This window comes from Humulus lupulus, chromosome 7, assembly GCF_963169125.1.
Source record: "Humulus lupulus chromosome 7, drHumLupu1.1, whole genome shotgun sequence".
Classification (NCBI taxonomy): domain Eukaryota; kingdom Viridiplantae; phylum Streptophyta; class Magnoliopsida; order Rosales; family Cannabaceae; genus Humulus; species Humulus lupulus.
The window spans coordinates 172253350-172277827 of NC_084799.1; the positions used below are offsets into that span (position 1 = coordinate 172253350).

Genomic DNA, 24478 nt, shown 5'->3' on the forward strand with positions numbered 1-24478 from the left:
CTTCATTTATAAAATTCAAAATCTTAAAGTGTGCGACTACAACTACAAATTTTTGTGAAGTGTGGGCGGTTTAATTAACCCTCCTAGTTAAATCAAAACCATACCTTTGTCAAAAAAATAAAATTAAAACACTTCTTAAAAACTTAACATATGGTAAAGGCGAGGGTAAGACAAACTCTCAAAACAAGACTCCGCGCTAGCTAGTGCTTGAGAGAAGAAGGATCAGAACCAGTAAGAGCAGGCAAAGACTGACAGTGAGAATGAAGAACATCCCTGTGGTTCTGATGGGTTGTGGAGGAGTTGGGCGCCAACTTCTCCAACACATTGTAACATGCCGATCCCTTCACGCCAACCAGGTATTCCTCTTCATTATATACATTTCTTTTATTTATTCTATCTCGGTTTTAGCCATATAAATATTCGTATACATTGGTTGATACTATAAACTTTGGGGGTTTGAGTTTGCTAACATCCGAAACTTGAATATCTTCATAAACTTTTGTCTTTTATATTTGTGGGCTTTCTGTTTTGTGGGCAGTTATTGTACTGTACTCTAGTTATGCTTCTGGTTCAATATGGTTCGTAGTAATATGCCATCTTCTTTAAGCATTCAATAGCTATATGTGAAACTATTTACCTGTTTCTTATACTGGGAAGCATTGTGGGTGGCAGGGAATCCGGTTGAGAGTTGTAGGAGTTTGTGATAGTAAATCTTTAGTTGCTGCTCCTGATGTTTACAGCATGGAGTTAAGTGATAATCTATTGCTGGAGGTTTGCCGGGTCAAGTTGGATTCTTCTTCTTCTCTGTTGACTCTAAATGGTTCTGGTAGTTTTCTTGTATTAATTATTATTATTTTGATGGGGTTAAGTAGCAATTTTTATGCTCTTTTTTGTATACTGATGTTGATTACTTCGTCAACAAAGGTGAATGCCAGGTATATTCGAATTCTGAATTGACCAAGAAAATAATTGACATTGCCGCTCTATTGGGTAAATCAACAGGTCTGGTATCTATGTTGTGATATATCATATTTTCAGACTACCATGGTTCAGTCTTTCTTGTTATCATTTCGAATGTTGACATTTTTTTGTTATTTCTTGCTATAGGTTTGGCTCTTGTTGATTGCTCTGCCAGTTCGGAGACTATTGGCGTGCTAAATCGAGTGGTAGATATAGGATGTTGTGCTGTCTTGGCAAATAAGAAGCCTCTTACTTCTAAAATGGTAGTAAACTGATTTAGGCTGTTATGCTATTGGTAAAAGGATGAAATTATTGTTACTGAATGTGATGCAAGAAACATATATATGTACTCACTGTCACATGGTCTCTTAATATACCAATCAGATTTAACACAGCAGATCGAGAAAGAAGTTGAAATGTAATTGTGTCATCGAGCAGAGGCTCTTCCTTTTTTATTATTTGCAGGAAGTTTTTGTCATCGAACTTTAGTATTCTTATCTGTCCTGTAAGACTAACGTATGAAATGAAATGTCTCAAATAACTTTCTTTCTCTGGTCTACAGGAGGATTACGACAAGCTTGTTTCACACCCTAGGTTCATTCGGCACGAGTCAACTGTAAGTGACATTGTAAAAAAATAATAAAAGACAGGAGAAACAGATATATTCTTTGACTTTTATTTGTATGAGATTGTTTGATGTTTTTCAATGAATTAGGAACTTTTTTTTTTCCCAACAGTAGAGATTTTTTCTTTTGCTCTGACACATGGCGAGTATATAGTTAGGGGCGAAATCATTAGAAATAAAATTAGTGTTTTTTATTCGGTAATTACTAAGATGATATTACTAGAAGATGTAATGCCTGCAACCCTTCATTTAAGGGCACAATCTGTTGGAGAACCATAACGTCTTATTTCTACCGTAGTACTCACAAACTTCTGACAACTAAGCTTTAGGCTGCTTGGTTAGAGTATTGGCTTACTGGTTAGTTCAACTTTTTTGGAGTTATGAAGTTTTAAGTTTTGTAAATGACTAAGTAATGGAGAAGAGAGATTTAATTCTTAATGATTGTAGGATTTTCTCTCAGTAGCTGTAGATATAACAACTTATATGTTTTTTTCTTTTTCTTTTCTGATCTGATGGTGTTTAGAATAGACAACACAGAAATCAGATGTGGGCTTGAGAAGACATTGTATATTATATTTTTATTAATGAAATAATTACTGATAAGAAAGAGAGAACTGAATTGATAATTTCGTTTCAACTTTTAAACTTTATTTTTGAAATATGAATACAGTATTCAGTTAAACTATGCTAAGGTTTCAAAGTAGGAATCTAGGATAATTATGTGAAATAGAATATAGAGATAGAAAATTAGGAGGAGAAATGAGAGAAAAAGAAGAGGTAGATGGGATATATCTTGGGAAATTTTTAGAACTCAAGTTTTCAGCATTCGAACTAGCTACACTATATCTATGCCAAGTATATGTTATTAGCTTGTTATTGTGATAGGCCTCCATTGGCATATGTGTATGCTAGGAAGAAAGGGAAAGGTGAAGTGGCTGCCAAGTCAGCAGATACAAAAGTTGTTATGTGAGCTGGGGTAGCCTAGGGGAGGGTACAGGGGAGTTGGGGTGTACCAAGTAGTAAGAGAATATGTAGTAGAGAGAGTAGCCAGAGAGAGGTGTGGATTGTTTGAGACAAATTGTATTTGGAGAGATACAGACTCTCGAATTCCTGTTAATTCAATGAAAGGTTGATATTGTTTCTGTCCATTTTCTCCTTATTTCTCTGTTTGTAACTCTATATTGGCAAGCCCTACCTATCAATTGGTATCAAAGACTCACGATCCTCTATAGCAAGAAAATTCGAAGCAGTAGTGGAGGTTTTGGAAGGAAAATTTTCAGAACTCCAGCAGGAGGTTCAGTCGGAAATGGCAGCTATGAAGGGGGATTTGGGTTCACTGAAGGAAGGGATGGCTCACATGCCTGCCATGGAGAAGGCTCTACAGTTGATCGTTGCCCAGATGTATCAATCGACTCCAAGGGATGTAGGCGATTCCTTAGCTGTGAGCGTCGACCAAGCCTGCAGGGCCATTGATGGGGAAACGGTGATGGGAGGCCAACCGGTGGATTTGCAGGACGTTCGATCTGCACCAGTCCCTCCGTCGACACAGGTCGACCCAGTTTTTTCGAGTTCGTTGTTTGGACGCGACTACTGTCCCCCGCGGATGGAATTACCCCTATTTTCTGGGGAGAATCCTGAAGGCTGGATATACAGAGCCGAGAGGTATTTTTTATTGTCCAGAATGACTGAAGCACATATGCTTGAGACAGCTATCATCGGCTTGGAAGGGGATGCTTTGACATGGTTACAATGGGAAAATCAGAAGAGAAGAATAACATCATGGGTGACTCTCAAAGCTTTGCTCCTATCGCGATTTCGGGCTCAACCAGTTGGGTCAATCTCGGTAGAATTTTTGTCGGTCCAACAGGAGTCCACGGTGAAGGAGTACAGACTCAGGTGGGAGGCATTGGCTTCTCGGGTATCCAATACCCCAAAGCACATTTTGGAAGGCAATTTTGTAAAGGGGCTCAAAGAAGAAATCAAAGGGGCTATCCATATTTTGAAACCTGTGGGCCTGGCCCAGGTCATGGATATGGCCCAAAGGATTGAAGAAGGGCATCAAATAGTGGGGGGCCCAAACCTTAGTAATCGGGTAGCCTCAATCAAACCAACTCTCAGCCCCATTTTCCCAACACAGTCATCAATCTCAGCCTGGACACCCAAACCGCCGTCGACATACAGTGTGGCATCTTCATCTTTTCAGCTCTGGCTCCGGCGACAACAAACACCGCGCTGACAGGAAAGGGTTCTCAGGTGCGGCGGATTACCGAGACTGAATATCAAGATCGAAAGGCTAGGGGTGTTTGTTTCAAATGTGAAAAAAATGGCATAGAGGGCACGAATGTGAGTTGAAGGCATTGCTAATGCTTTTGATTATGTATGAGGAAGAAGACAGTCCACAAATGGAGTCCCCACCTCAAACCCCGGAACCGGTTGAAGATATAGTGTGTGAGGAGACCTTAGCCACTTTGTCACTGAATTCCTTGGTTGGCATTACCTCAGCCAACACAATGAAATTGGCAGGCAGAATTGGACAACAACCAGTTACCATGCTCATCAACAGTGGAGAAACACACAATTTTCTTTTAGTAGACATCGTTAAGGCAGCCCACCTTCCGATTACGGCAACATCGTGTTATGGCGTATTGTTGGGCACAGGCGGCAAGGTGCGTACTGATGGTATTTGCAGCTCGGTGGAGTTGGACTTGGGCACTCTTCGGGTAGTTACTGATTTCCTACCGTTAGAGTTGGGCGGGGCAGATGTGATCTTAGGCATTAAATGGTTGGAAACGTTAGGGAATATGCAAGTAAACTGGAGAACTTGGTTATGAAGTTCGAAGTCGGTGGTTCATGGATTACACTCCAAGGGAATCCTATCCTTTGTAAGTCACAGATTTCTCTTAAGGCAATGATTCACACCGTGCAACAAGAGGGTGCAGGTTTTTGGGTGGAATTTGGTGTTGTTTCAGTGGAAGAGGAACCCAAGATTAGGTCGATACCGTCAAATGTGAGGACAATTTTAGAGTAGTTTGCCGTAGTGTTCGATATGCCACAAGGGCTGCCATCACCTCGGGCTAGAGAGCACGCCATCTCCTTGAAGGAAGGTATGGGTCCGATAAGCGTGAGGTCATACCAGTATGCCCAAGCTCAAAAGGACGAAATTGAGAGATTAATGGCGGAAATGTTGCAAACCGGAATTGTCATACCCAGCACGAGCCCTTTTTCAAGTCCGATTCTCCTAGTGAAGTAAAAGGATGGCAGTTGATGATTTTGTGTAGATTACAGAGCTCTTAACAGAGCCACAGTGGTTGATAAATTTCCGATACCAATCATCGACGAACTATTGGATGAGTTGCAAGGTGCCAAAGTCTTCTCTAAATTGGATATGAAATCCAGATGTCACCAGATTCGGGTTTGCGCCAAAGATGTGGAGAAAACCGTTTTCCGAACACATGAAGGTCATTATGAGTTTCTCGTGATGCCTTTTGGCTTGACCAACGCCCCCGCCACATTTCAAGCGTTGATGAATGAGGTTTTTCGCGACTTCTTGCAAAAAATTTTTTTGTTTTCTTTGATGATATTTTAGTGTATAGCTCTACTCTTGAAGATCATGAGCGCCATTTGGGAATGGTCCTCAAACGGCTACTCAACACCACTTATATGCAAACCGCAAGAAATGTCTCTTTGCCCAAAGCAGATTGGAATACTTGGGTCATATCATTTCAGCAGAGGGAGTTGCAGCGGACCCAAGCAAATTGACAGCCATGGCCGAATGGCCCCGTCCCAAGACCCTACGTGACTTGCGAGGATTTTCGGGTCTCACCGGGTATTACCGCAAGTTTGTGCGTGGTTATGGGCAGATCGCACGACCCCTCACCGATCAGCTGAAGAAGGATGCCTTTGGGTGGTCGGAAGAAGCTCAACAAGCCTTTGTTCAATTGAAGGACGCCATATGTTTTGTACCTGTTTTAGCGTTGCTTGATTTTTCTCAGCAATTCGTGTTAGAAGCTGATGCCTCGGGCAGTGGATTAGGGGCAGTCCTTATGCAAAATCAGTGACCCATTGCCTTTTACAGCCAGGTCCTCTTTTCTAGAGCTCGCACTAAGTCTGTTTATGAGCGAGAGCTGATGGCAATTGTGTTGGCAATACAGAAGTGGCGCCCTTATCTGTGGGTCGCAAATTTTTAGTGCGGACAGACTAGCGGAGTTTAAAAATACTTGCAAGAACAATGATTGGTAGCTTCGGAAAATAAAAAATGGCTAACTAAGTTGCTAGGTTATGACTTCAAGATTGTGTATAGGCCGGGCTTGGAAAACAAAGCTGCTGATGCTCTTTCTAGGGTCTATAAAGAGGTGTCCTTAGCTGCAATATCGGTACCAACACTTATCTCCATTCCCGACTTACAGGCACATGTAAAGGCAGACCCAACATTGGCTAAAGTTATCCAAGAAATCGGTCATGGTAACGATACAGGAGGCTATTCACTAGTACAAGGTTGTTTGAAGTTTAGAGGTCGCTTAGTCCTTCCCTCATCATCACCGTTCATTCCAATATTACTCCAAGAATACCACAACAACAGCAGTGGGGGACATTCTGGGGTCTCCAAAACTTTTCAGAGGTTAGCTAGGGATCTCTATTGGTCGGGTATGAGAAAGGATGTCCAAAAGTATGTCGCGGAGTGTGCCACCTGCCAACAAAGTAAATATTTGGCACAATCCTCAGCTGGATTACTGCAGCCATTGCCTATTCCAGAACAAATTTGGGAGGATATTTTGTAGAATTAGTCGTATAAAGACTGATTCATAGGCTGTTTAGTCAGGTCCTATTTTGTAGGATATTAGTTAGTTAGTTCCTACTTTCTCTATTGTAAATTCTGTATATATAGTGCTGTAACTTATTCATTCATGGAAGGTTGAATATATAAGAGTTTTCTCCTAATTAATTGCTTATATGGTATCAGATTTAACGCAATTTTTTGGTTGAGAAAATTCGAATTATTTTGGAATGAGCGGGACAGATGGATCTGATGTCTCCTTGGACACCAATCAATCAAATGCCACAATCACTCCCACCAACCTTCCAACCACCAACGTTACTTCCACAAATCTCACTCTAATCAACCATACTCCAATCGATGGTAATTCCTTACCTTTCCAAATCACAAGCTTCAAATTGAATGGCCGGAATTACCTTCAATGGTCTCGGTCAGTTCAACTCATCATTCAAGGAAAGGGTCGTTTTGGCTATTTTGATGGCTCCATTCCTAAAACAGCTTCTACCGATCCAACTTTTGCTTCTTGGGACATCAACAATTCCATAGTAATGGCGTGGCTTCTACACTCAATGGACAACTCTGTTGCTGAAATTTATCTTCTTTACCCGACAGCAAAAGCAATATGGGATGCTGTTATTTTAGCATATTCAGATTTGGAGGACTCTTCGCGAATGTTCGATTTACGACATCGCTCCCGAAATCTGCGTCAAGATGATGGTACAATCACTCAATATTACAGTTCTTTAACCAAACTTTGGCAAGAACTTGACCTCTTTACCCAACCCATCTGGACTGACATTACAAATTAGGAGATCTATTGGAAATTACTCGCCAAAGAACGAACCTATGATTTTTTGACTGGTCTAAATCCTGTTCTTGATGATGTCTGTAGTCGTATTCTGAGCCATAAGACTCTCCCGACTCTTGACTCTATTTTTTCAGAGGTTCGTCGTGAAGAGCAACGCCGCCGTATTATGCTTGGTTGTCCCTCTACAAGTTCCGCTCCGACCCTTAATTCTAATGCATCTGCCATGGCTGCTCGATCTTACGGTTCCCGTCCACCTCTTTGGTGTACACACTGTAGTCGGCCTCACCATACCAAAAAATCCTGTTGGAAGCTCCACAGTAAGCCTGCTGATTGGGTTCCACGCAACCAGCGCCAGAATAATGGTCCTAAGCCTTCGACTTCTTCCAAATCTGATGTCGTGACCCCCAAATCTGACGCAGTTGCTTCCTCCTCCATGACCTTCACTCAAGCCCAACTTGACCAGATTGGCCAATTGTTCTCCTCTTCTAAATCATTGATGGCTCATGGTATTACCTCTTTCACTATGACTGAGTCACATGCATTGGGTGAGTTTTGGATTGTTGATTCAGGAGCTTCTAAGCATATGTCGGGTTCTCGTAATATTTTCTCCTCATATAAACAATATCTTGGTACTCGTACTGTTACTTTGGCAGATGGATCTACATCTCCCATCGAAGGAATCAGATCTATCATTTTTAATTCCCATTTCATGTTACACAATGTTCTATTCGTTCCTAAGTTGTCATATAATTTGCTCTCCGTTAGCAAATTAACTCGAGACTCTAATTGTGTGGCTAATTTCTCAAAAAATTATGTGTTTTCCAGGATCAGGACTCGTCGAAGATTGGGCGTGCTGTTGAAGTGGCTAGATTGTACTACTTTCTACGTGCTCCTTCTGTAGTTAGTTGTTATCAAGCTGTCCATGAATTTGCCTCTTCCCAGCGTCACCACCAAATAAAATTGCTTCATCATCGCCTTGGCCATCCTAGTTTCTCCTATATGCGTCGTTAGTTTCCTTCATTATTTCTTTCCTCGGATAATTTTGTGTGAAGTCTGTCAATTAGCTAAACACACTAGAATTCCTTTTTCAATTCATTCATATCATGCATCGAAACCTTTTTCTCTTGTTCATAGTGACCTATGGGTTCCTTCAAAAATTTCTTCTATTTCAAATAAAAGGTGGTTTATTACATTTATTAATGATCATTCTCGTGTTTGTTGGATATTTCTTTTACGTGACAAATTTGAAGTTGTGCATATATTTGAACAATTTTATAACATGATTTTCACTCAATTTGACACTCGTATTCAAATTCTTCAAACTGAATATTTTAATTCCACTCTTAATGGTTTTTGTTCAAATAAAGGTTTCATTCACCAAAATTCTTGTGTTGATACACCACAACAAAATGGTGTCTCTGAGAGGAAAAATCAGCATCTACTAGAGGTTGCTCGTGCCTTACTTTTTACTAGTAATTTGCCTAAACACTATTGGGGGGATGCAATTTTAACTGCATGCTATTTAATAAATCGATTGCCATCTCGGGTTTTAAAATTTAAAACTCCAATTTCTGTCCTACATGGATGCTTTCCAAAAAGTCATATTTTTTCTGATCTTCCTTTACGTATTTTTGGCTGTAGTGTCCTTGTTCATGTTCGTTCTCATCTTAGGTCTAAATTAGATCCTAGAAGTCAAAAATGTGTTTTTGTTGGTTATTCCTCTACACAAAAGGGTTACCGTTGCTATTCTCCTGCACAAAGAAAATATTTTATTTCAAGAGATGTCACCTTTTTTGAACATCAGTTTTTTTATTCAGCTTCTTCTACTCAGAAAACATCTCCTGAATTTTTTATCCTCTCTGGTTCAGCTCCACACAATTGGGAATATTTTTGAAATTCAAATCCACCTCCTAATTTGGTTCAGGGGGAGACTTTATTGCCCCAAAATCAGGAACAAAATCAAGATAATCATAATATTCCAGAAAATATTTCTAATTTGAATTCAAATCAAATTAATCCAAATATTTCAAATAATATCCCACAGATTCCACAAAATATCTCTGATTTTTCTGATTTGAATCAAAATATTCCACAAATTCAGCAAGTTGAGCCAAATCAGGGAGCTGAATTAGTTCTTTCCCCTGCCCATGAATCTCAAAATTCTGTTGAGGAAAGTTCTCAATTGCCAACACCTGTGGCACCACAAATTTCTCCTTTTCCTTTGACTACAGCAGAAGAAAGCACATAGAAAGTATCTCCAATCTGACACCTCCAGCACACCAATCATCTGTCTCGAATTCAGATCCTGATAACACTGAATTGGATATGCCAATCGCTCTGCGTAAAGGTACTCGTTTGTGTACTATAAAACATCCTATATCAGATTTTTTGGGCTATTCTCACTTATCTAGATCTTTGCAAGCTTTAGTAACTAATCTCTCAGAAACATAGATACCAAAAAATATTGAAGAAGCGTTTCAACACAAACAGTGGCATGCAGCGGTCTCTGAAGAGATCAAAGCCTTAGAAAAGAATGGTACATGGGAAATAGTCAGCCTACCAGCAGGGAAAGATCCAGCTGGGTGCAAATGGGTCTTTACAATTAAGTACAAGAATGATGGATCAGTTGAAAGGTACAAAGCGCGTTGGTATACACAAACTTATGGCATAGATCACCAAGACTTTTGCTCCTGTGGCTAAAATCAATACTATCCGAGTGTTGTTATCTTGCAGCCAACTTAGATTGGCTTCTTTTTCAACTAGATGTCAAGAATGCCTTTCTGAATGGTGATTTGACAGAAGAAGTATACATGGATCTGACAAGATTGCGATACTAATAGGTTATGTGGACGACATTATAATCACTGGTGATAATCTTGAAAAAATAGGCAGGATCAAAAAACACCTTGCAGCAGCTTTTGAGATGAAGGATCTTGGGAAACTAAGATTTTTTCTTGGAATGGAGGTTGCTCGAAGTCAAGATGGAATATTTGTTTCACAGTGAAAATATATTTTAGACTTGCTAGGGGATACGGGATTAATGGGATGCAAACCTGTTGATACCCCTATGGATCCGAATGTCAAACTAGAGGCAAATCCAAAGGATTCACATGTTGACCGAGGTATGTTTCAGCGGCTGGTTGGGAGATTAATTTATCTTGCACACACTAGGCTAGATATTGCATTTCCTGTGAGTTGTATTAGTCAGTTCATGCATTCACCGTACCAATGTCACTTAGATGCTGCGAACTGGATATTAAAGTATCTAAAGGGAACTCCTGGTAGAGGATTAATGTTCAGAAAACATGCTAAAAGGAGTATTGAAGTATTTGTTGATGCTGATTGGGCAGGCTGTCCGAATGATCGAAGGTCTACTTCTGGGTATTGTTCTTATGTTTTTGGAAACCTGGTTACTTGGCGAAGTAAGAAGCAGATTGTGGTAGCAAGGAGTAGTGCTGAAGCTGAACTCCGTTCCATTGCTCTTGGTATATGTGAAGCTCTTTGGCTGAAGCATCTTCTTGAAGAACTACACATACTAAAACAAGGTCCCATAACTGTTTGGTGTGACAACAAGGCTGCAATCTCAATTTCGCACAACCCTGTCCATCATGATAGGACAAAGCATGTTGAAATTGATCGTCACTTTATAAAGAAAAAGATTGATGAAGGGATTCTTGAGGTTTCCTACATACCTACTTCACAGCAGACTGCAGATATTCTTACAAAAGCTCTCTTTAAGCCTATGTTTGAACGATTAATAGACAAGCTTGGGACGTATGATATATATCATCCAGCTTGAGGGGGAGTAGAATTAGTCGTATAAAGACTGATTCATAGGCTATTTAGTCAGGTCCTATTTTGTAGGATATTAGTTAGTTAGTTCCTATTTTATCTAAGTTAGTTCCTAATTTCTCTATTGTAAATTCTGTGTATATAGTGCTGTAACTTATTCATTCATGGAAGGTTGAATATATGAGAGTTTTCTCCTAATTAATTGCTTATATATTTCAATGGACTTCATTGAGGGCTTACCGATATCCAATGGATTCAACACCATCTTTGTTGTCGTGGACAGACTCACCAAGTACAGCCACTTTATACCTCTACGTCACCCGTTTTCAGCCTCAACCGTCGCCACAGTTTTTGTGCGAGAAGTGGTATGATTACATGGCATACTGAGGTCCATTGTGTCCGACCGAGACAAGGTGTTTATGAGCCTTTTCTGGAAGGAGTTATTTCGCCTACAAGGAACCCAACTCAAGCATAGTACCTCATATCATCCACAGTCTGATGGACAAACGGAGGTTGTCAATAGATGCCTTGAAACGTATTTGAGATGCTTTGTTAGTACACAACCCAAACAATGGGTAGGATGGCTGCCATGGGCAAAGTTTTGGTATAATACTTCGTACCATACTTCAGCCGGGATGACTCCTTTTCTGGCTGTGTATCACAGAGATCCACCTCCATTACTCAGATTTGAAAATGGGAGCACAAAGGTTTCAGCTGTTGAGGAGCATTTGAAGGCTCCGGATGATGTATTGGAGCTACTCAAACTGAATTTACACAAAGCCCAACAAAAGATGAAGGTACAAGCTGATCGGAAGAGACAGGATGTTCACTTTGCAGTGGGAGACTTAGTTTATGTGAAGTTGCGACCCTATCGACAAAGATCGTTGGCTAAACGCCGTAATGAGAAGCTGGCTCCACGTTTTTTCGGACCTTTTCTAGTGGTGGCACGTGTTGGAACAGCGGCACATCGCCTAGCACTGCCTCTAGCTTCTAACATTCACCTAGTTTTTCACGTGTCGCTTCTCCGCGCTGCTTTGGGACCACATCAGCGGGCCTCTAACTTACCCCCGGACCTGGCAGCGAACCTGGAATGGATTTTAACACCTGAAGCAGTGCTAGATGTGCGTCCAGGCACACACAAGACCCCTCCCCAAGCCTTGATCAAATGGGTCAACTTGCCTGAGTTTGAAGCAACATGGGAAGATTTCCCAGTCTTACAGCAACAGTTTCCTCAATTTCACCTTGAGGACAAGGTGAGTCTTTGGGCAGGGGGTATTGATAGGCCTCCATTGACATATGTGTATGCTAGGAAGAAAGGGGAAGCTGAAGTGGCTGCCAAGTCAGCAGATACAAAAGTTGTTATGTGAGCTGGGGTAGCCTAGGGGAGGGTACAGGGGAGTTGGGGTGTACCAAGTAGTAAGAGAATATGTAGTAGAGAGAGTAGCCAGAGAGAGGTGTGGATTGTTTGAGACAAATTGTATTTGGAGAGATACAGACTCTCGAATTCCTGTTAATTCAATGAAAGGCTGATATTGTTTCTGTCCATTTTCTCCTTATTTCTCTGTTTGTAACTCTATATTGGCAAGCCCTACCTAACATATTGTTATCTCAGTTTCACATGAAAGCTACTTTAAATGGAGGCCTATTACAAACCCTGATATTCCTTTCCTGCATATGTCCTAATAAAAGTGAAATTAAGCTAAAGTTCTCACAGAAACTGTCACACTCATTTTTTGATTGCATAATCTTCATTAAGGCTTAAGTTCTTTCAGCTTTTACGTATTCCAGAAAAGTCATTATGCTATCAAGTGGTATTTCGTCTGAATATCAAACATTCTGAGCTCAGTTGTGAAGGGAAGATTAAGTTAAGAATTTAAAGAGTATTAGACATTTTGTCAAATCAATTGCAGAAAACCTCTTTGAAAATGTTCTTTTGCAAAATAGTATCCTTTTAATGATCAGTGTGGTGTTGAGCATGGTAAAAACAGTTATAGAACTGAGAGTTTAAAAATAAGTATTTTTTCTAAAATCACTTTCAAATTGATATATTTTGCGAAGGAACACTGTAGCAAAAGAGAAGAATTTATGCTTGCGTATTTTCTATTTAGTGCAAGACTTCTCCTAGAAACATCGTTTATTTTGAATGTTGCATTGGCCGTTACATTTGCTGACTTTGTTTTGGGTTTCAAATTGGGACTTTTTGAGGACCTTTCACCCTCTTCTTTGAATACCACATATTTTTCTTTTAATGAGTTTGTTATGCTATACAATGCTTATTTTTCTATTTATTTATTTTTTCTTTGTTTCAGTTAGTAGATACATGTATGAATTTATTTTTTAATATGGTAGGTTGGTGCTGGCCTTCCTGTCATAGCATCCTTAAATCGCTTACTTTCATCTGGAGATCCAGTGCACCGTATTATTGGGAGTTTGAGTGGTACTATGTCTTTCCAGTTATTTTTTAATCTAGCATTGTTAGATGATTGTTTATGAGATTTTCTTGATTTATCTTCATATCATTAATTTTACATTTATATTTAGAATCCTGAAAGTAAACAAAACTGTCTCATACGTGTCATAGGCACACTGGGATATGTCATGTCCGAAGTCGAAGATGGAAAGCCCTTTAGCCAAGTTGTTAAATCTGCTAAAAGCCTGGGCTACACCGAACCAGGTTTTGTACCTTAGCAGCATTTTAGCATAAAGTTTTAATTCCGCGTCTACAACCTTCCTGTTAGTTGATGCCTAATATTTCTGATATACATTATTTCTGGTTCATAACTTAGGATAAGGTTACTTCTTACTGTTGTATTGTTTTGTTTATTGTTTACATGTTGCAGCTCATACTTGTTACGTGTTAGATTTTTTTTTTCTATATATTTTTTGACAGTAGAAAATAAAATAGTTCAAGGTGTCAAATTTATCATTTAATTACCAAGTTTTCTTATTCTGATGACCAAAAAAAAAAAAGAAGACAAAAAAAAGAAGAGAAGTGTAAAATATGGTGAATGAATTGTGTATATATTCAATAGAATAGTATGTATTTATATACAAAATTAGAGAGACTAAATAGGAAACTAACTAAATACAATTAACTCTAATTTCTACAACTAATATACAGCTAATATATTCTAACACTCCCCCTCAAGCTGGAGCATAAATGTTAATCATGCCCAGCTTGTTACAAAGATAATCAACCCGCATTCCATTCAAAGCCTTTGTAAAAATATCTCCTAATTGTTCTCCAGTCTTCACATATCCTGTGGAGATCAGGCCTTGTTGAATTTTCTCACGAACAAAATGACAATCAATCTCGATGTGCTTAGTTCGCTCGTGGAACACAGGATTTGAAGCAATATGAAGAGCAGCTTAATAATCACACCACAATTTTGCTGGAACTGAAGTCTTAAACCCGAATTCAGTCAAAAGCTGATAAATCCATACTATCTCACACACAGACTGTGCCATAGCTCTATATTCTGATTCTGCATTCGATCTAGACACAACATTTTGCTTCTTACTCTTCCAAGAGATTAGATTGCCCCCAATGAAGACACAATAACCTGAAGTGGATCATCTATCTACCTTGGAGCCTGCCCAATCTGCATCAGAGAAATACTCAATCTGGGTGTGTCCATGATCCTTGTAAACAATACCTCATTTTGGTGCTCCTTTCAAGTAACACAAAATTTGCTCTAATGCTGCCCAATGATGAATTGTTGGAGAAGACATAAACTGACTAACAACACTAACTGAGAATGCAATATCTGGACGAGTCACAGTTAGATAATTCAACTTTCCAACCAATCTGCGATATTTCTCAGGATCTTCAAATGGTTCCCCATCACGTGTAAGATGCACATCTAGATTCATTGGAGTACTACAAGGTTTTGCTCCCAATTTTCCTCTCTCAATTAACAAATCAAGTACATACTTCCTTTGAGACAGAAAAATACCTTGTTTACTCCGAGTAACTTCAACTCCCAAGAAATACTTGAGCACCCCTAAATCCTCGTGTGAAACTGGGTATGAATGAAAGATTTAAGGGATGAGATGCCTCCAGTATCATTTCCAGTAATAACGATGTCATCCACATACACAACTAACAAAATGATACCAGCAGTTGATCTTTTATAGAACACAGAATGATCTGACTTACTTTTCAACAAACCAAATTTCTCAACAGCCTGACTAAATTTACCAAACCAAGTACGAGGATTTTGTTTCAACCCATATAAAGATTTGCAAAGACGACAAACTCGCCCTAACTCCCCCTGAGCAACAAACCCAGGAGGTTGCTCCATATACACTTCTTCCTCAAGATCCCCATGAAGAAAAGCATTTTTAATATCAAGCTGATGCAAAGGCACATGATGAGTAGCTGCCATGGAAATGAACAGTCGAACAGATGTGAGTTTAGCAACAGGAGAAAAAGTATCTCAATAGTCCACTCCATAGGTTTGAGCATAACCCTTGGCAACAAGACGGGCCTTTAAGCGAGCAATTGTTCCATCTGGATTGACTTTAACCGTAAACACCTATTTGCACCCTATGTCCCGTTTTCCTAAAGGTAAATTAACCAAGTCCCAAGTATCATTCACAACTAAAGCATTCATCTCTTCTATCATTGCAGCGAGCCTCTTCTATCATTGCAGCAAGCCAACCAGGATGAGACATAGCTTTACGAACAGTTTTAGGAATAGTGATAGAATCAAGAGAAGCAATAAAAGAGTAAGAAGAAGAGGACAGATGATTATAATAAACAAAAGAAGAAATAGGATATGTACATTGACGTTTACCTTTACGTAGTGCAATGGGAAGATCATTGTTGAGTTCCGAATCTGATGACGAAGATGCAGGTGTAGGACATGAAATGGGATGTGGAGGAGGTGGGCGCCTGGAGTACACTATAATAGGAGGTGGTGGAGGTGGTGGAGGTGGTGGAGGTGTAGGCATTGCGGGAGCTATGACCGAGGTAGGTGAAGGAACAAGAGACTCGTCAGAACATGTATCAGGCGCAGAGGATGTGACAAAATATACCAACAAATCATCATCCTCCCCTTGCGAGTAGGAGTAGGTGAAGATGAAAAATAAGGTGTATTTTCCACAAAAGTAACATCAATAGACACAAGATATTTGTTAAGATCATGACAATAACACCTATACCCTTTATGAAGACGAGAATAACCAAGAAATACACACTTTAATGACTTAGGATCTAATTTGGTGACATGTGGACGGACATCTCGAGCAAAGCAAACACTGCCAAATACCTGAGGAGCAACTGGAAACAATGACTTACTAGGAAAAAGAATTTTAAATAGGATCTCACCATTAAGTACTGAGGTTGGCATGCGATTAATAAGAAAGCATGCTGTGGAAACTGCATCGGCCCAAAAAGGTTTAGGAACTTTCATTTGAAACAAGAGGGCACGTGCAGTTTCAAGAAGATGTCTGTTTTTACGTTCTGCTACACCATTTTGGGGTGCAATATCAACGCAAGAAGTTTCATGAAGCATGCCATTAAAGATCATATAAAATTGAAATTGAGCAGATGTGTATTCCTTGGCATTATCACTTCGCAAAGTACGAACATACACATTAAATTGATTTTGAATCTCAGCACAAAAAGCACAAAATATAGAAAACAACTCAGAACGATATTTTATTAAATATAACTAAGTTACACGAGAATAATCATCCACAAAAGTAACAAAATACCTGAATTCAGGTTTAGACAAAATAGGAGGAGGACCCCAAACATCAGAATGAACTAACTCAAAAGGAACACTAGCACGTTTATTGACTCGAGGACTCAAACTAACACGATGATGTTTGGCAAACTGACATGACTCACAATCTAATGAAGACACCTTACTATATTGGGGACAAAGCTTCTTGAGCATAGGAAGGGATGGATGGCCCAAACGACAATGAGCCTCAAAGCGGAAGCGACACTCCGACAAGCAATAGGAGTTGAGGACAGTGGATCAAGAACATACAGGCCGCCAGATTCATGTCCTTTACCAATAATCTTCTTCGTCATAAGATCCTAAAATAAACAATGATCGGGAAAGAAAGAGATGCAACAATTCAAATTACGAGTGAGTTGACTAACAGAAAGCAAATTAAAGGATAAATTAGGTAAATGTAAGACTGATGACAAAGTAAGCAAAGGTGTAGGAGTAACAGTGCCAGATCCAAGAACAGAAGATGGTGATCCATCAGCTAAGGTAACAGAAGAAGTGGGACTATAAGACTGAAGAGTGGAAAAGAGACTGGAATTACCTGTCATGTGATCTGTGGCACCAGAATCAATGACCCATTTCGAAGATGTGGAAAGAAGGCATGCATTAGATTTACCTGAATCATCAATTGCAGTGATAGAAGGAGATGAAGACTTGAGTGATTCCTGGTACCTTGAGAACTTGGCAAATTCACCGCAGAAATAATGACCGATTTGTCAGATGCATCACTAGTGCTTGCAACATTAGCATAGTGTTTTTGCTGATTATTAAACTGTAGCTTCTTACACTCGAACTTGGTATGGCCTGGTTTCTTACAATAGTTGCACATAATGCTCCCGGATTCCGGTGTTCGATTGTCAGGCCTTTGTGAATTGCCTCCTTTGGAACCACTTGGAGTAGAGTTTCTCCATGGTGCATGATTATTATGACCAACCAAAGCACTATTAAGAGAAACAGATGGAGTAGTTTCTGTACGAAGAACACGGCTAAAGACATCTTGTAAAGAGGAGACATCATACCCAGAAAGAACCTGTGACTTTGCAGAGTCAAAGTCAGATGAGAGTCCTGCTAGAAAGCTCATGATAGCCATCTGCTCTCGCTGGCGCTGTTGAACCTTCACATCAGGACTAAATGGCAACAACACATTAAGCTCTTCGTATGTCCTCTTAAATGTCATAAAGTAGTTCATAAGAGACTGATTTTGTTTCTTTGCGCGATAAAAGGCTTTGCAAACATCATACATACGCAATAGATTTTCTTTTCTAGAATACAAAAACTCCAAGTAATCCATTAGTTCTTTAACCAATTCACAATGATTAATTAAACTAATTACCTCATTATCAATAGAATTTTGAATTTTAAGAAACAAGTGAGTATCCTCACGTAGCCACACTTTTCTTGAATTGTCTTTTTCTTTGGGAGGATCATCAGTCAAGTGATCATCTTTGTCAATATTCCTTAGATAAAGTCGAATCGTCTTACTCCATTCCAAATAATTCGAACCAATCAATTTATGGTCCGTGAATTTAGACATCATGGGAACCACATCAGAAATAACTAGTGGTTTTGGATCTGATTTCATCTCTGCCATAACCTCAAAAACAAATATCGGAAGAGACAAGACAGAATCGAACAACGAAGAAAAAGTAAAGAACACCCAGATACGAAGAAGTGAGAAATACCAAACTACAACCTGAGACAGATGCGAGTAGGCTCAAGAGGAGCCGAGAAACGAACCGGAGATGATTCGTCGTCGAAATCCCCATCACACGCGCCTCCACGCGCCGGCGCGTGGGGTAGGTGGCAGAAGGAACAAGCGGCGCGTGAGCCACACGCGCGAGGAATCCGGCGACCGGACTTTGGGGTTTGGCAGATCGGCGGCTGGGCAATCTTTCAAAGTGGGCGGTGAGAACAAATGATCACTCTAAAGATGGTTTCCAAAAAAGAACCCTAATTGAAAAACCCAAATTTGTAATGAACCCTAATTTCGAATTTCGAATTCCCAATCCCAAAATCAGCTCTGATACCATGTAAAATATGGTGAATGAATTGTGTATATATTCAATAGAATAGTATGTATTAATATACAAAATTAGAGAGACTAAATAGGAAACTAACTAAATACACTTAACTCTAATTTCTACAACTAATATACAACTAATACAGCTAATATATTCTAACAAGAAGGTAAACTCAATAAGTTGTAATATTTTGCAAATTATTCTTCTCAATGGGGTCTCCTTATGTGCAAAAGAATCTCAGACATGCTTTCTTCACCTCAAAGATGGAAAAAAGATTACATTCATTGAATTGTAATTTAAATTTTACTTAAGAGTACATATGATTATTAATATCATTTTTTTTTTGTGAAAAAGAGACAAAGGTCACATGTCCATGAGTGACCTCCTCCAAGTGTATTATCAGTATCAATTTTAAATTATACAGTATAATATCAAGGTGGTTATTTAGCTTCTCTGTTTCTCACTCATTTTTGGGAAGAAGTGGTTCTTAAAATTTTATTATCAAGGCTATATTGTTTGATCTTTTAACTGATGTCATCTTTCAGATCCGCGAGATGACCTTAGTGGGATGGATGTGGCAAGAAAGGTTTGATTTTGTTTTACTTCATATCTTATAAAGGTTTATTGGTTTATTTACTTATTTAGAGTACCTTTGCTTGTACCTGCAATCTAATCAAATTGATATAAATCCTAATCCTCAGTTAACCTTTCAACTGATTTACTCATTAGAATCAGTCCTTTTTTTCTCCTTTCCTTTGTCCTTTTCTTTCCCGTCCAGTTGACAAGTTAATTATTAAGGTAAAACATTTTTGGTTAAACGATCTAAAAGTGTAAGATTGATAAAGGATAAGGGGTGTGAGACAATGTGAGTGGTATTTTCCTTTCCTTTTTACCGCCCCAGTTCCATATTTCAAACGGCAAAGCATTTGAACAACAACCACAAAGATACTCAGAAGTTATGAATTGGTCAACTAACAGTCTTATAAGATTTATGTGCATGGTAAATGTTGTAGTTGATTAGAGAAATATTGTTTCAGATGGTTTCAATAAGAAAAGCTAAATTTATCAGACTTTCTTAAAACAGGCTTTAATACTTGCTAGACTTCTTGGCCAGCGCCTGAACTTGGATAGCATAAAGGTTGGAATCTTATCTCTGGACTTTGTTTTTTAAACGAGTTATTCTTATTTAAAGCTAGATTTCTATTTGTCTTTATGTAGCCCCAATATAGCTATAAGCTATTTAATCAAATGATGTTTTTTGTCTTCTAGATTGAGAGCTTGTACCCGGAAGAAATGAGACCTGGTGTGATGTCTGCTGAAGAATTTCTGGGCAGTGGGGTTTCATTGCTAGATAAAGATATTCAAGAAAGAGTACACAAGGCTTCCTTGAATGGAAATGTGCTGCGTTATGTCTGTGTGATTGAGGGCTCAAGGTATTCAAGCTTGTATATTCAATTACTACTGGCTAGTAATTTACTCAAAAATCTAGAACTTATGCTTAATGCATGCCGAGTCAACATCACAATGTCCTTTTTTTTGGAGGGTTTAAAAAGGAGAAAAACAGGTACTGTTGACTTAAATATTAAAAGTGATAACTGATACCTTCAACATATACCAACTCATCTTCTTAACTATAACATATTATGTTTCTTATAAAAAAAAAGTACCAACGACCAACTCTTCTTCATGTCTTTGTACTTTCCTTTTACTTTTTCCCTTTCTTTGTCCCTTTAGATGCGAAGTTGGCATTCAAGAACTTCCAAAGGATTCTGCTTTGGGAAGACTAAAAGGAAGTGACAATGTGGTATGCTGTTATATCTTTTTTTTTACCTCCTTAATTGTTTTAGTGTGAATTTTAAAGCGGGGCACCCTGAACTAAGCGATTCATTTCTTTGCTGGACTCATGTTTTGGTAGTTTATTGGTGTCTGGGATATGGAGGGAACTGTAGAAAATATTGTATATTGAGCATTTACTCCCAATAGGGAAACCAAGCTGTATAATTGGAGAGATACTATAATTAGATTATTTAGCTTTAGACTAATTGATTTACCCTATTGTAATTACTCTAGAATATTTGGTATTCAATACCAGATTTGTTTATACGTGTATAGTGTCTATTTAAAGGCCTTATTCTCTATCAATAAAATTAATGTGAGGCTAATTTTCCACAGGAACAATTTTAGTAACAAAATCACTGAGTTTTTTTTCCTAAAGTTCCAAATGACCTGACTAGGAAGATATGTTTACACAATTTTTCGTACCAAATGCACAATAAAATTGAACTTAGGTTGGTGAGGAAAGGGAAATAAAACATTGGCAGACCTTATATTTTGTTAAATTTACTAAATACTTCTTAAGACTTAAATGAATGACACTGTCACTCCTGAATAGGTGAATTTAGATTGATGGTTGACTTTTGTACTAGTAATTGTTATGTAATCCATTTTTTTAATTGCCAAATATTTCCTTATTATTTTTCAAATTTAACAATATAATTAAGCTGATCTTTCAAGTAAAAAAATTAACACCAAAAGGATAAGTCATAATTGCAGCTTGGCTAGGCTACATTGCTAATAGTTATTGATTCTGTCTGTGTAGACTGGCATCATTTGGCCTATGATTAGTAATAACTTTCTATTATTCATGTGGACTGGAGTTTTAGATTCCTCATGAAGACCTACCTAGCGATTTCCTAGATTTCTTTCCTCCCCAATGATTGTAGAGTTTAATGGGAGGAGTTGATATCAAATATATAAATAAAATATTAGCTAAAATCGCCATCCTACGTAGGTTTTTTTCAGCAAAAAGATTCATTTGAATGTAGTAAAATGAGAAGTTTGACAGGTAACTTATTGTACAGTCCCTAAAATTATCTGAAACTTTCTATCAAAGGGTGAAGGACCTAGTTGGCATTGCATACATTTATTGTTATTATTCTACCTGCCTATGAAATGCTATCTTTCATTGATTGCACATCAAGCTTGATTAATTCTGTTATGGCGCATTCATGTAACTATGAAACAGTTGGAGATATACAGCCGCTGCTATTTCGAACAACCATTGGTTATTCAAGGTGCTGGAGCTGGGAATGACACTACAGCAACTGGTGTCCTTGCTGATATTCTTGATCTTCAGGATTTATTTCCTTGAAAGGCTTATATCTCCACTCCACTACATTGGGGAAAAACCAGGTGCCATTTTCGACAGGTACATTTTCCCTTCAGAATGTGTCAAGTTTTAAGTGAGTGGTGCCCGCACAATACATTCTCATTGCTGTTAATGTATTTGAGAAACTAGACCCTGCATAAGCGGTTGAGGAAATCAAGGGGGTTGGGTATTAGAAAAGTGACTCACTTTTGGGTTATTTGATCAAGTAAACCATATTTATCAACTTGGATAAGCTATCTTTTGTTAAAAATATATCAGTTTATCAATAGGGTTATTGACATGAATGCCCCCAAAATGCATAATGGTTATTTATTTTTTTATTTCTTTCTTTATGTAGTTAGGTTATTTAATTTGATTTAAATTAATCAGTAGTTAATTTATAAATTGTAAAATTTTAGTGATAAATGGTTTTTTTTTTTTTTAAAAAAATTATGCTTGCTAATCAAAGACAAGTTCCAAAATTATATTATGTATTTTGGACAAATTCAAGATATAAAATTATTAAAAATTGATGCAAATTCAGTAATTCGGGTTTAGTTAGTATTTATAAATTTAAGAATTTGATTGCTAAGGAAAAAATAAAAATATTCCCAATACTATAAAAAAATTCTAATAATTTTAAATTCAAAATTTAAGATAACTATATCATAAACACTAATCAATATATCCCTTTATTTATTTATTATTGTGGTAAGTGTAGTGGAGCTATAACATTTATAACAAATGGAACTCCTTTAACCTTATTAATTATAATAAACTACTATTATGTTAAGGTATTATATCGTGTTAAAAGTCCAACAAAATCGGAAAGCTACTATTTGCAAGTTTTCACAATATCTGTATGAAAAATAATCTGGTCCGAAGACGAACCATCAGACTAAATTACCACATATTTATTAACATAAAATGTTTTCAGACATTTTTTTTTTCATTTTTACAATCTTAGGAAAATTTTATTTTAAAAATGTGATTATTAATTATAAAAATAGTTTTCGTGAGATACTAAGTATATAATAATATATATATATATGGAAGACTTCTCAATAGTAACTACCCATAGATGAGTACTAATAATTATGGTGATGTGGCAATATGGTGACTTGATATAGCAAGTCACCAACATGTCATTTTGATTAATTTAGTTATTTTTTTTTATCATAATTAATCTTTATATAGAAATTTTAATCTTTATATAGAAATTGACATAATTTTAATTAGCCAATATGTAAGTCCATATTGCTTTTTTAATTTATCTGATGTGTGATCAAATGTAATACTAATATTGAGACTATTATATCATATTTATATAAATTTGAGAAACTATTATCCATTAAAAACATTCATGATTCTCAAAGATTAATTTTTTACTTTTTAAAACAGGTCACAAACATGATAAGGTTCCTAGTGGACAGCTACAATACACCTATCCCAGCCATACTTGAGATCCCATCCAAGGATCATCCATACGACCATGCTCATGATTCAGTTCTTTCTCGAGTCAAGTATCTCTTTTCTGCTGAATCTGTGGCCTTAGATAGACGTTGAGAACTGCCGATATTCTCTTAGTGAGATGGCAAAACAACATAGCAGTCAGTCCTCAGGCTAATAGAGTTTATTATCTACTTTGGCTCTTGTGCTTAATATTCATGCTGATAAATCTTGAATAACTAGCTTCTTTTTTCTGGAAATTCATTGAAGACGACATCTTCTCTCCACTCCAATCTATGAGAAAATGTCTGATAATATCTATAAAGAATTATGAACAAAAATCTGAAGTGGATATCAAATGGGGATGGACTCAAGGAGCTTACTCCTTTCATCACCATAGCATAAATGATTACTATGTACTTAATATTCTTCTATGCTAATTTGGGATTTTGTTCTATGCCTAACAAAACATATATTTGGTTTATGAGAATTCAAAAAGTTAATATTTCAATAAGATACTTAATATAATTTTTTCTCTTTATATTCCGAATATGATTTTTTTTTTATTAAAATACAATTAAAAAATATATATAGATTTATAATAATATAAAAATGTTTTGAAAAAAGTCAAAAAGTTATTGTTGCTTTTTTTTACATTATTTTCATATAATATTAATAACTTTGAAATTTATTTATTATTTTAATAAATATATTTTTCTCATTTTGAATATAAATACACAAAAAGGTGATTGAATATTTGAAATTTAAATGCTAATCATAGCCAAATTTTGTAATTAGTAATCTTATTAAATAGAAAATGTAACTTTTAATCTACCAATGAATTTTATTACGAGACAAATAAAAATGACATATATTGTGCATTAAAGTTTATTAGGTGATAGTTTATTTCAAATAAACATTTATGTAAATTTTAGTATTTAATGTTTTATTATAGAAAAAACCTATTATTAAAAATATATTGAAATTTTTAATAAAAACATAAAATAACAAAAAGATGTTTTAACAAATACTATATTTATATACGATATGTTAATGAATAAATTTTTTTAAATGTATATTACAAGCTATTAAATATATCAATCACCATTGTTATATTTGGAAACAAATAAAATAATATTTTTTCATTAACTACT

The 24478-nt window shown here is 37.2% G+C and overlaps 1 protein-coding gene across 6 annotated transcripts; it reads left to right on the forward strand.

Moving 5' to 3' along the window:
* Positions 1–122: 122 nt before the first annotated feature.
* Positions 123–23764, forward strand: LOC133788821 (uncharacterized). Of its 6 annotated transcripts, XR_009873391.1 has the most exons (13): positions 128–356; positions 673–826; positions 925–1002; positions 1108–1223; positions 1523–1576; positions 13309–13396; positions 13541–13633; positions 19273–19313; positions 19812–19865; positions 19997–20160; positions 20462–20531; positions 21753–21935; positions 23277–23764. XR_009873391.1 is itself a non-coding variant. In XM_062226431.1 (12 exons), the coding sequence occupies exons 1-12, from the start codon at positions 261–263 to the stop codon at positions 21876–21878; spliced, it is 1116 nt and encodes a 371-aa protein (XP_062082415.1). In that variant the 5' UTR covers positions 123–260; the 3' UTR covers positions 21879–22216. The 6 variants fall into 6 exon arrangements, 5 of the variants coding, with proteins under 5 accessions (XP_062082415.1, XP_062082413.1, XP_062082412.1 ...); XM_062226431.1 differs by lacking the exon at positions 23277–23764 and having other exon boundaries at positions 123–356; positions 673–820; positions 925–990; positions 21753–22216; XM_062226429.1 differs by lacking the exon at positions 23277–23764 and having other exon boundaries at positions 125–356; positions 925–990; positions 21753–22216.
* The last annotated feature ends 714 nt before the right edge of the window (positions 23765–24478 follow it).